Here is a 13,202-nt window from a genome sequence, read left to right on the forward strand (position 1 = left end):
AGAAGTATCACCAGAGGGAGCTGTTGTACAACACATTAAAAGAACAGAGAAGTAGATTTAGCGACATTTGGCTGGAAGGTGAATGCTATGTAAAACCATCTACTACATAATTGGAACCAATATTAATATTATTGGCTTATACCAACAAACCGTGATGCAAAACATAGATTTACTGAAAAACGAGCCTTGAAGCTGTCTTGGCTTAAACTGGATCTCAAACCTGTTTGGATAGTAACTTCAGAGTGTTTAATCATATGCCAAATCAGGTGCCTTCCTCTTAGCAGGCATCTTCCCTTTTGGAAGGCAACTTTAGGGCTGATCATATCCCGGTAACTCCAGTTGGAGTTGAAGCTGCTGATAATAGCCTGAATCATTGATAGGGAATGCTTTGATCCTGACCATTCACCATTCCAATTTGTTTCTTATCATAGGGGCGTTCCGTTCTGGATCCTTCCGTGCAAAAACGCAGAGGCAACAAACGGAGCTTTATGTATCCCAGCTTCATGGACGATGATGTGGTGGACGGCATGGATACATTTGACTCTTCCTTCTTCAGTAAGGCAAGCATGGTTCCATGGCTTTCCCGTTGCATTCTCCTCCTCTGCCTTGTGTATCTCTCCTTCCATGGTCCCTGCTGCCCTCTCGTTAAATCTGGAAAGGGAAGGAACTGCACCGGTTCAGCAAATCGTTTTATGGATTTTGAGAGCTTTCTTGTTTCTTTTTACCCAGTCTCCCTCCGTTCCCTTTTTTTTTTCCCCCAGTTTGTGATGCTGCGCTACCCGTAAATTAAAAATCCTTGCGCCATTTCAAAGCAAGCCTTTGTTTCAAGCAAGTGGCCACACTTGGTGTCTTCTGATGAACCTGGCAGACGCTGACCCTTCAGCCCTGCGAAGTAAAACCAGGCTGCCAGGCAGGAGAGATTTTGACAGTTCTGAAGTTTTTGATGCCATCTTTCCAGCCCAGATCTAGCAATTTCACTGTTGCTCATATATCAATATTTTAAGGTGGATATTTATTATTTTATTTATTTATTATTTAGATTTGTATGCCGCCCCTCTCCGCAGACTCGGGGCGGCTCACAACAAAGTGAAACAATTTACAACAAATCTAAATTACAGTTTAAAAATATTTTAAAAACCCCATTTTCTAAACAAACATACATACAGACAGACATACCATTCATAAATTGTATATGGTAAACCATTCATGATTGTCTGAGCCATTCATGTCAATACAGCCCCAATTCTGGAAGAGGATTGGGATTTTTTTCAATATTATTTTTTTTCATGCAAGAAATAATCCATGCATATATACTCAACAGCCCCATAGGTGAGTAAGATCATTCCTGAGACTAGGCAAAAAGACTATCAATTACATTTCAAAATAAAATAAAGCATCGTCTCTATTCATTAAAACATATCATATTTAGCTACATAAACATTTAGGAACTGGAATATTTTATTATTATTAAAATATTCCTTGCTGTAAGATATGACTTTTTCACCATGAATTTATTTAAAGGAGGCAAAACAAGTTCACCAACAGCGTTCTTCTAGGGAAGTTTCCAAAGTGGGTGATTTAAACTGACCCACACTTGCCTTGAATCCCTGTTGATTTGTACTGTATTTTACTTGATTTCTCCGTAGCACTAGCATTAGGACAAGTCATAAGGAAAACAGCTGGAATATAAATATTTGGGTTGCTTTTAATCTAGGCATGCCTGGACATGTCCTTTGCCCAGAGGCATTTATCTAGCAAATGGGGAGGGGAGATAGATCCATGACATCCTGCAGCTAGCATTGTCCCAATTTTAAAATGGTCACGAAGCGGTGTTTCTGATGCAACATGAATGGCGAGGGAATGAGCTGTCCGGCAGGGGCCCTCACTGTGTGAAGGTAAGGCTCCTTCGACACATTGGATGAGGGAACTATTTTTGCCTGGCCTTGTTCCTAGTAATTGCACTCTCTGTAGTTTTAAGCATTATCTGTTTAGCAAAGGCACTGTTGATGTGCAATATTTCGTGCTCAGAAAACATCACAAAGGTCCCCTATGCCACTGTCTGACTGATTTATTTATGTTCCTTTTATATTGCACTATTCACACCGCTTGCTAAGCTTTGCTAAAACTTACGTGCATGATCCCATCCACTGGTTCTTCTTGTAAATGAGCATAGCTAGCAAATTATGGGCAGTGCTGCAGAGAATAAGCCAGAGATCTTGGATCAAGCAAAATGCTAAATGTTGAGTTCACAGCCTGTTAAGTTGTGTATTGCATGTAAACCTTGTAAACTATATATGAGTGGGGGAAAGGGGAAGACTGAGTGTGAATGAAAGAAGATGCATACATGTCCATGGTATAAAATATATTTTGCTTAATTTCCCCTCCTGCCTGCCAACTTTTTCTATAGATTGACTCCTCTCACATTCCTGTCCTTCCCTTCCATTTTATTCCATTTGAAAGTAATGAATTTGAATTTTAACTTATATTTTTGGAAACTAAATTTCTATAAATCAGTGTTTCTCAGTCTGGACAAATTTAAGATAGGTGGACATCAATTCTTAGAATTCCCCATCCAACCACTTCTATAGATTGTCAATGAAGCTTATCCTGGGTATAGCTAGCAAGTGCAGTTAGCTATATTATGGTTTGATCTGTCAGGCAAACATAAGCAGAGCATTGATTGTATGTTTAGATGCAAAACACAAATGTCCTCCATTAAACTCCTTTTTGATTATGAGAATTTTCATTGATTATAAACTAAGCCTATCTTTAAAAAAAAAAGAAGCAAAGTTAGCTCTTCTACTTTATTGGAATTTCCAGCTAGCCTTTGACTGTAATGATTCCTTCCTTCCTTCCTTCCTTTCTTCCTTCCTTCCTTCCTTTTCGTCCTTCCTCCCTCCCTCCCTCCCCTCCCTTCCCCTTGCTTGTTTCTCTCTCTCTTTCTCTCTCTTTCTCTCTATCTCTTTCTTTCTTTCTCTCCCTTTCTCTCTCTTTCTCTCTATCTTTCTTTCTCTCTCTCTTTCTCTCTCTCTCTCTCTTTCTTTCTCTCTCTCTCTCTTTCTCTCTCTCTCTTTCTTTCTTTCTCTCTCTCCCTTTCTCTCTCTCTCTTTCTCTCTCTCTTTCTTTCTCTCTCTCTTTCTCTCTCTCTCTTTCTCTCTCTCTTTCTCTCTCTCTTTCTCTCTCTCTTTCTCTCTCTCTCTCTTTCCCTGGAAATTCTGCAGCCTCGTCATATCTGGGGTGGTGCTGCTGGGTTAGGGACATTTATAAAGAAATGCAATATCTTTTCCTACATAAAACACGATATTGGGCAATAATTCATAATCCATCAGGCAGTTTGTGTTTGCTGCTTTTTTCCTACCAGATGTTATGAAGGTTATTATTATTATTATTATTATTATTATTATTATTATTATTATTTATTAGATTTGTATGCCACCCCTCTCCGTAGAAGGTTGGTATAATTAGATGTATAGATGACAGTGGTGTTTGCCACTGAACAAGGTGTACAGTTTTCATTTCATTTGGGGCCATGAGGAACAATTCCCCTTTCTTACAGGCTGACGCGCATGAGGAGATGTGCTCCATGCAAGACGATGTATTTGAATCCCCACCTCTCTCTGCTACTTGCTACTCTGGGCTTCCCTTACAAGAAGATGGCAAGTCACCCGAGGCTGACCAACCTTTGCAGTGAGTCTTAGAGACCCATTTGAGCTGATACAAGGGACACATAGTCTCCTGTCCATAGGAAATATTCCTTAATTCATGTTACCAACTGTGAGCTATTGTTGCCACAATCACCTGGAAACACAGCTTTCCTACTCCACAGAGCAAAAAACCCCTTTCTTCTATGACATTCTTGTTTTGGATTCTTCTTTCTTTAAAGGCTACTTTGTCACAGCAAGACCTTTAAACAATCCAAAATAAGTGCTTCCATTTGTCAACAACAATTTATCTGCCACTGAACTAGAAACGCCACTGGTTTTTGCTGCTTCAGGACTATATTATAGATACATGCCTTGAACTTTGAAGGTTCTTATAAAGTACATTATCCTGACCAGTATTTGAAGGGTGGAGACGGCATTTCTATTATGAATATAAATATTACTTTCCGTGCAAAGATAATTTTAAGTAGCTTTAAAATGGTGTATAAAATATCTCTTGGCTCAGAAAGGGAAAGCTTTGGAACAGGAGGATAAGAAGCAGGGAACTATGGTCAGTAGAATCTGAGACCAAGCTACAAGGAATAAATTGGAATCACTTTATAATATGTAAATAGATATATTGCTCTTGAGTTAAAATGGTATATACAAAATATGCCCCCTTTTTTGGTGGAGGGATATGAATGTTGTCTGGTGGTGGGCACTTAAACACTGAGCACATTGTTATATGTTGTTTGTATGTTCTATATTATAAATATTTTTTTAAAAAAGAAGAAGCAGGGAACTAGCTTTATGAAACAAGATTGGCCACTTGCATTGTCTTAGATGCTGAAGACATTTACATCTAAGAGTTGTAGACCAGTAGCCCCTAACCATTTGGGCACCAAGGGACCATTTCCATGGAGAATAGTTTTTCCGCAGACTGAAGCTGGTGTAGTTTTATGTGCTGTCTGCGACTTCACTTGTTTGTGTGGCCAGGTAGCTGGCATGCCACAGCCCTTTGCTGGCCCACGGACGGGGGTTGAGGATCCCTGTTGTAGAACATACTAATTGCTTGTTTTAAATGCGGAAGACATTTACATCTAAGTGTTGTAGAGCACGTGACAGCTGTAAGGTGGAAAAGACCAATGCAAACATGGTGGAGGAGAGGAAAGATGAGATTAAAAATTCAGATGAGTAGCTCTGATGCACCGAAGAATCCAACAAGACTCTTGAGTCTTGGTCATCTTATCGTTTCTCAGAAAAAGATTTCCATTCAAGATTAAACTTAATTCAATCAGCTGCTCCTATTGATTTTCTTACCTTTCTCTGCATAAAGCAGTCATTGCAAAAGAAAATATATTAATTTTTTTAAAAAAAAAATTAGATTTGTATGCCGCCCCTCCTCTTTGGAGACTCGCAGTGACATACAAATCTAATAAATGTATATATATGTATGCATGTATGTATGTATGTATGTATGTATGTATGTATGTATGTATCAAATGTTTTTAGCTGAAATTTTAAAATTAAGGGAGACTAGGATGGTACCATTTCGGCCTTGTCCTAGTCTTCCTTAATTTTAAAATTTCAGCTAAAAAACATTTGATACATACAGAATATAGTTGTCGGCTATGAATAAATTAACTGCCTTGAAATGGTCCTGGGTTGGGCCTAGAGGCAAAAAGGAGCTGTGACGTTCCTTCAATATACCAGGGTGATCCGACATAAAAAACATATGTATGTATGTATGTATGTAGATTGTTCTGAGTTCAGGTTTTGCCCCGTGTAATATTTTGCATGTCTATGCAACGTTTCGGTGAAATCACATTCACCACCATCAGGCTGAAGTTGTAAGCTCCGTGCTGCTGTAAATATAGTTTGCTTGCAACTGCCATTTGTTCCTTATAAATAGTGGTGGGGGTGGAGATTTGGTTTGAATGTAGCAAGTAGATTGGGTGGCTATGTTTTAATGATTTGATTGGTTGGTGGAATCACATTTAGTTGAAGGATTGACATGGTGATGATTATGATATGTTTTTTTGTTTAAGGCTGGTTTCCAAATTTCTGGTAGGCGGGACGTGTCAATATATATATATTGGGGTGGGAGGTGGCAAAAAGAGAACCAGTTACAGGTAGCAGGTGTCCAGCAAACCTGGAAATCAGGGAATTATCCGGGAAATCGGTGATTCAAGAAATATCAGGGGATTATCAGGAAATTCATTAAAAAAACCAGAATAAATCAGTGGAAAAAAACAAACTATTAAAATGTTTAAAAGTCAGGGAAAAATTATGTTTTTAAAAAAACGGATCGTGCTGCCTGGCAGAGTCATTGATATATCTCCATGGTTTAGCCATTTGGTGTGCTGTCATCTACAAACGCACCTTAACTAGATCGCAAGTTACAGGGAAATATCAGGGAATTTCAAAATGCTTTCCCCCTGGACACCCTGAGGTAGTCCTCGATTTAACAATCACAATGGAGCCCAGAATATTGCAAAGTGAGAAATGTGTTAAGTGGGATTTGCTCCATTTTACGATTTTACTTGCCGCAGTTGTTCAGTGAATCACTGCAGTTGTTAAATTAGTAACAAGGTTGTTAAGTGAATTTGGCTTCCCCACTGACATTCCTAGTCAGAAGAGGGTCACATGACCCCGAGATACTGGAAGGGTCATAAATATGAACCAGTTGTCAAGCATCTGAATATAAATCATGTGACCATGGGGATGTAGCAACAGACATAAGTCACTTTTTTCGGTGCCATTGTAACTTCAAACGGTCACTAAACTGTTATAAGTTGATGACTACCTATTATTGTTGCATGAGGCCCATGCATGATGCTTCAAAGACATACACATTTACTGATATCAAGTAACATTTGCAGAACACAATTCTTAGAATCCTGGAATAATTCTACATGCATCTGCTGTCATGCTGTCAAACTGATGCTGAATTTTCAAATATGTGCTTTCCTCTTTTGCAGGCATGGAGGAGCTGTTGCCTTCAGAAGCCTCTCCAAAACAGCTGCTGCTCCCAAGAGAGGGAATCGGATTGCTTCCCGGGTGAAGCACTTCGCCTTAGACCGCAAGAAGCGCTATTATGGGTTAGGAGTGGTGGGCAATTGGCTGAACAGAACGTATCGTCGGAGCATCAGCAGTGTGGTACGGTCACAGCTGGAGATCGCAGACAGCCACAGGTAGCAGCAGACCACCAAAGCTCCAGGGTGACTATGGATTAGTCGTTTTCTTGCAGTCCAACCTGCCCAATCTGGATTGCTAGGAGGATGAACTTAAAGAAGCCCCTTTTAAATGCCTCTTTGAACTCGGAGAAGAAGTGGGATAAAAATGCAATAAATCAGTAATTAGGTCACTTGTTGTCTGTTTGACAGAAATGCTGTAATCCAGTTATGGAGGGATCCCGAGATGCCATAGGATTTGAGTTTTAGGAGTAGTTTGTCATGGACCACTGAATCAAAGGCTTTGGAGAAGTCAATATAAAGAAATAGGCAATCTGTTTGTAGGTGGGCAAGGGGGGCATTTCATTTGGAGGAGGGGATATTTTGTCTGCAGAAGTTATCTGTTGTTTTGCGTTCTCTTCCTTGTTGTGTCCTGGATGCTGCATGTTTATGGTCTTTCATGGATCAGACACTTAGTGAATTAGCCACGCTTTCTAAATATTTAAGTGTAGCGGTAACAGCGCAGTAGGTAGAATGCACTATGGCCGGCTAATTCTGCTGACTGCCAGGAGTTCGATCCTGACCTGCTCAAGGTGGATTCAGCTTTTCGTCCTTCTGAGGTCGATAAAATAAAGACCCAGATTATTGAGAGTAACATTGTAACTTCGTAAACTGCTTAGACAGGGCTATAAAGCACTGTGAAGCGGTATAGAGTGTAAGGGTTGATTAGTTATTTTTTATTATTATTATTATTATTATTATTATTATTATTATTATTATTATTTATTAGATTTGTATGCTGCCCCTCTCCGTAGACTCTTTCTTAACAGAATATTAGTGTGAGATTTATCTACAGAACCCTTTTTGGTTTCTGACACTTTCCACCACTCTTTCTTTCTGCTTTGTCTGAAACAGGCCTTATTTTACGTACTGGATCACGTTTGTCCACATCATCATCACTCTACTTATCATTTGCACTTACGGATTTGCTCCAATCGGCTTTGCTCAGCATGTGAAAACAGAATTAGTGAGTCTAATTATATTTCAGTACTGCTTACTTGGTGATTTCCATGAAATATGAAAATGTGAACATCTTTTCCATCTTTTAAAAACCTCTGGGTGGACAGCTACTATTTAAAAGATATCTTGGTATATAATTGGTTCTTGTTTAGCGATTGCCTCATTTAGTGACTGCTCCCAATTATGACGGTGATGAAAAAAGTAACTTTGCGACCCGATCCTCACATGTATGCTCTTTGTAGATCAGGAAAGCAAAGTAAAGCTGAAGTAAGATTGTAAGCACAGTCACAGTTTCACTTGGTGACCACATCATTTAACATATTCCCAATTGTGGACACTAAACAAGGACTACCTGTACAATGTAAATTATTGAAAACAAAGCCTGCACATTGTAACCATTACATATTAATTACAAATGAAGATTTTTGAAATAAAATGCAACTTTTCTCCAGGTGCTCACTAGGAGAACCTGGTTCTTAACTAATGTTTTAAGAATGTTTTAAAAAGTTAATCTATTGAACTAGTGATGCAGTGCTCTTTGTGTTAGCCAGGCAATGGAGTGGCACCCAGTCAGTTCACTGACACTGGGAGTAGGACTTTGTCTGCTGATCTGAAATAGCTTTTTTTCCTTAATCAGTGTCCCTGCAGATAACATTAGAACTATTATTCTCAGAATTCCCAGTTAGAATGGCCCATGGCTAGATTAATGGGGAATTCTATAACTCCCTGGAATCTGGAGGAAGCTGCCTGAAGGAGGCACCCTGGATTTAAACTCTTGGGACTTCAAAGTTCAAAACAGGTCAAATTGGACCTGGAAATGGACTCCCTCTTGATGTAGATCTTATCAGGCATTTGCCATACATCTAGCAGATCCAAACAGATGTAGACACTGGAACATCTGGAAAAATTTTAGAATCCTCTTAGTAGATAATATTCTGTGTTGAATGACCCTAATTGACCCAATGCCAAAAACCTAAAACCAGCAGTCAGAGGAAACTATAGGCAGCTATAGGATTTCCTGCTCAGGCAGGGGGTTGGACTCGATGACCTGCATGGTCCCCTTCAACTCTAACAATAAATAAATTAAATAAATAAATAAACTAAGATCTGTATAATGCCTATGGAGATTCTTAATGATCCAGGTGATGGTTGTCCCAAAGGTTCTATTTCAAGAGGCAAGTAGATTTTCTGGTTTTTTCCTTGAAGATGTTTTGCTTTTCATCTAAGAAGAGGATTTTTGTTGGTTGGGGTTTTTTTAAGAGTTTATTTTTTTATTTTTTCTCCACAATTTCCTTATATGCATCAATGCATATATCTTAAAACATATGAATAAACATACACAATTATACATTTTTGTCCAATCAATCATGAATCCATACCCTATTTTTGCACCTATTTTATGTTTTTATTTATCAGCCTGTTTTTCTTATTTTCTTTACACTCCCCCTCCCTCTATCTCCATCTCCTCCTTCTACCTTCTTACTCCTTCTCTCCCCCTTCCTACTTCCCTCCACTCCCTCTCTTCTCCCTTCCCTTTCTACTTATTTGGATGAGAAGCCAAACGTTCTTCAAAGTAAAACCAGAAAGTCCAGTTGCCTCTTGAAAAAGCACCTTTGGGATGAGAAAGATTTGCAGATTTTTCTTTTAGCAATTTCAATAAAGCAATAAGTGGGCTAAGGTTCTTTGAGACAGTTTACCCAGAAAAAATTCAAGGCTATAGATTCAAATGCAGGTTAGCAAAATAAAAGAAGGAGAATTGAAATAGTTTCCCTTGAATAAGTCTTCTTCAGTTTGCTATGAAACCCTATCTTTTTGTGAAAGGTTTTGAAAATGTGACACACTCAGAAAGTTTCTTAGGCTGACATCTATAATTTGCCCTTGGGTGGGGGGAGGCCCCATTTAATCTGGACCTTGAGATACTTGTTATTTCTTTGACCTTGGAACTTCATCACCATTTTGCAGATACTACGAAACAAAGGCGTGTATGAAAGTGTGAAATATAGCCAGCAGGAGAACTTCTGGATTGGCCCGAGTTCGGTAAAGGCTGTTTTTACTTCTTCTTCTTCTTTTAAAATTGCTGGTTTCTAAAAAGAAAATTTCTGCTATGTGCTACTCAATGACTTGTCGCCTAAGAAGTCTGTAACTTCCTGGTCTGAATTGATTGTAATCAACTAGAGCAGAGGTAGAGACTCTATCACACTTTAGATGTTGCTGAATTACAACTTAGCAGATTCTCTTCTCAACAACCAAGCTGTAGTAACCTGTCATCAGATTTTAGTAGTGTGATTTTGGAAATTCTGCGGGTTCAAAAAATGAATAGGAGGTGCACGGTGCTCACAGGCTGGCCATTATTCCCATCGGAGACACGTACTCCAGTATATCATGTGAACACCAGTTGCACCACCTGAAAAATTAGGGTATTCCCTATCCGTGGGTGTGTTCTCCATCTCAGCATTAGCTGCTCATATATTTTTTGGACTATAAGATGCACCGGTGTATAAGATGCACTAAGATTTCAAAGAGGTAAATAAGAAAAAAAAGTTTTTGTCCTCCCTGGCCCCCAAGTCTACAGACTTCCCAAACCTACTTTCACTTCATTTTTTGCAAAAATTGATCCATTTTTCACACATTTTTGTGAAAAATGGGTCATGCAGGGGATTTGGGAAGCCTGCAGAGTGCTCCTGGGGGCTGGGGGAAGGCAATAAGGTTCCGGTTTTGCAAAAAATGCCCATTTTCCACCAACTGGGGGCTGGGGGAAGGCCAAAACACCCGTTTGTGCAAAAATCCGCCTGTTTTGTGCCCTTTGTTTGTAAAAATTGGGGTGTTTTTGCCTTCCCTAGCCCCTAGGACCATTCTGCAGGCCTCCCAAACCATTTGCACCCCCTATTTTTGCTTAAAGCTGGCCTATATGGCAGAAAAAGAAGTATTTAGGTGCCAGCTGAGAATTTTAACTACTCCATGGAATTCCCAACAAGAACAAAATATTTTACAGCTGGTATAAGGAAGGGGACACATGCAAAATCTTCTGGAATGCACAACACATATTTCTCCTTAATCCAACCTTTTCGTGAGACCTGGAAGACGAAGAATCTATAGGTGGCACGTTACAAAACATGCACAGCAATCCATCTCCCTTCCACAACAGAAACAAACGGGAGCGTGGAGCTTAGCCCTGATGAGTCATCCCAGCATGTGTGGCTTTTGCTGAAGTCCTCCATCACTCAGTGGGATGGGGTGGGAGGAGACGTTTCATAGCAACCTCTTTGTTTCTTGAATGTTTTTCACACTGCTATTTTCTATTTCAGATTGACTTGATCCATCTGGGAGCCAAGTTCTCCCCCTGTATCCGGAAGGACCAACAGATTGAGAAGCTGATTCAGAAAGAGAGGGAGAAAGAGCATCTCTCTGGCTGCTGTGTCCAGAATGATAACTCGGGTTGCGTTCAGACCCTGCGTGAGGATTGCTCGGTAAGAGCACAATTCTGACAGCCGATAATAACCTCCTTCAGACCTGGTTTGAAATGAGTTTGGGACAGCATCTGCCAGAATTCCCAACCAGTAGGTTTCAAGTTGAAGAAAGCTTCCATGTGTCTTTCATGAGCTTTGAGAATCATGGTTTAATTCTGCCATATTATTATTCTGTGAGGTTAGTGATCATTGTTTTACGAATAAAAAGAAAGCAGAGGAAAAATCGATGTGTTAAAACATACACAAATTCTATTATAACAATCTCCTTCCAAATATTTTTGACAGTTCCATAATGCTCAATTTTTGTGGGCTATGCCTGGTCATCAGATTAATATAATTATTGTAAATTTTAGTAATAATTGAAAGTCACCCTCCATGTTTTCTGGAACTTTTTCTTTTTCTTTTCTTTATTTTTCTTCTGCTGCACTTAATAATAATAATAATAATAATAATAATAATAATAATAATAATAATTTATTAGATTTGTATGACGCCCCTCTCCGAAGACTCGGGGCGGCTCACAACAATAATAATAACAATATTACAATGGAAACAAATCTAATATTAAAAAAACATCTAAAAAACCCATCATTTAAAAACCATGCAACACACACATACCATACATAAAATATAAAAGCCTGGGGGAGGTGTCTCAGTTCCCCCATGCCTGGCGATACAGGTGGGTCTTAAGTAATTTGTGAAAGACAAGGAGGGTGGGGGCAGTTCTGATCTCTGGGGGGAGTTGATTCCAGAGGGCCAGGGCCGCCACAGAGAAGGCTCTTCCCCTGGGGCCCGCCAAACGACATTGTTTAGTTGACAGGAGCCAGAGAAGCCAACTCTGTGGGACCTTATCGGCCGCTGGGATTTGTGCGGTAGAAGGCGGTTCCGGAGGTATTCTGATCCGATGCCATGTAGGGCTTTAAAGGTCATTATCAACACTTAATACTTTGTTATAGAGTAATTATTGTACTTTAACAACATTCTCACTGATGGTGATCATGGTCATAAGGCAGACTTATGATGAGAGTTTTATTCTTTTAAAAATCTGGATGTATATTACACAAATATTACTTGCGGATGCTGTGATACATAGTTTACAAAATCTTTTTTTTTCTCTACAGGAAACTTTGGCTACATTTGTAAAGTGGCCAGACTACAATCCACCAGCTGTCGACCCCAGCAATTCAAGTTGGCGAAGGATGTCAGGAGCAGTTTGTTCTCAGGATCCCAGGTGAGACATATCCTCACCTCGACAAAGGCCATGTGCCTTATGAATAAGATGAGAGGGGGGAGCACGGAATGTAAGATGTTAGGGCATTTCTGTCTCTTCACTGCTATCTGTTTGTCTTCCAACAGAACCTGTGAGGAACCAGCTTCAAACCCACCTCATGTCTGGCCAGATGACATCACCAAGTGGCCTGTAAAGATCATTCCTTCCTACCAACCTAACTCTCCCTTCCTTCCTATCTACCTGCCTACTACCTTCATTTGAAAGAATTGAATCCCACTGAGATTAATGGGACTTTAAAAATCCATCACTGTTAATTGTCTCACTAATTTCTATGTTGACTGAAAATGATTTTATGTGAAGATAAGAAAGAAGGAATTTTGTCTGCCTGGTTTGAGCTGCTTGTCTGCCTGATTACCTGGTGCAGCACAGTTTGCTTCATAGAGAAGTCTGCCTAATAAGAGAAGGAACTGGGAGTTCCTGTATGCATGCATGCTTGGTTTTTTTCTAAGTAATACCCATTTACCAAATTCAAACAGTGTAGATTTTGATACCCTGTTTGTGCTTCTTAGTGTAAGGCTGAGTTGTAGCAAGAGGGGAGAAGGGCGGCGTATAAATCCAATAGATACTGTAGATAGATAGTGTTGCGAGTGTTCCCTGTCAGCCTTTGGAA

At 39.6% G+C, this 13,202-nt stretch overlaps 1 protein-coding gene across 3 annotated transcripts in view; it reads left to right on the forward strand.

Annotated features, from left to right (window-relative positions):
* Positions 1-13,202, forward strand: part of RHBDF2 (rhomboid 5 homolog 2) — a 119,209-nt gene that overhangs the window by 85,405 nt on the left and 20,602 nt on the right. For all 3 annotated transcript variants that reach the window (XR_011558072.1, XM_070739877.1, XM_070739878.1), the window contains exons 6-13: positions 432-560; positions 3,557-3,687; positions 6,623-6,835; positions 7,730-7,841; positions 9,797-9,871; positions 11,140-11,301; positions 12,423-12,532; positions 12,658-12,721. Coding sequence is in view for 2 of the 3 variants with exons in the window: in XM_070739877.1 (XP_070595978.1) it covers positions 432-560; positions 3,557-3,687; positions 6,623-6,835; positions 7,730-7,841; positions 9,797-9,871; positions 11,140-11,301; positions 12,423-12,532; positions 12,658-12,721 (996 nt within the window). In the remaining variant the exon portion in view is untranslated. The remainder of the gene's footprint in view (positions 1-431; positions 561-3,556; positions 3,688-6,622; positions 6,836-7,729; positions 7,842-9,796; positions 9,872-11,139; positions 11,302-12,422; positions 12,533-12,657; positions 12,722-13,202) is intronic.

This window comes from Erythrolamprus reginae, chromosome 2, assembly GCF_031021105.1.
Source record: "Erythrolamprus reginae isolate rEryReg1 chromosome 2, rEryReg1.hap1, whole genome shotgun sequence".
NCBI lineage: Eukaryota > Metazoa > Chordata > Lepidosauria > Squamata > Dipsadidae > Erythrolamprus > Erythrolamprus reginae.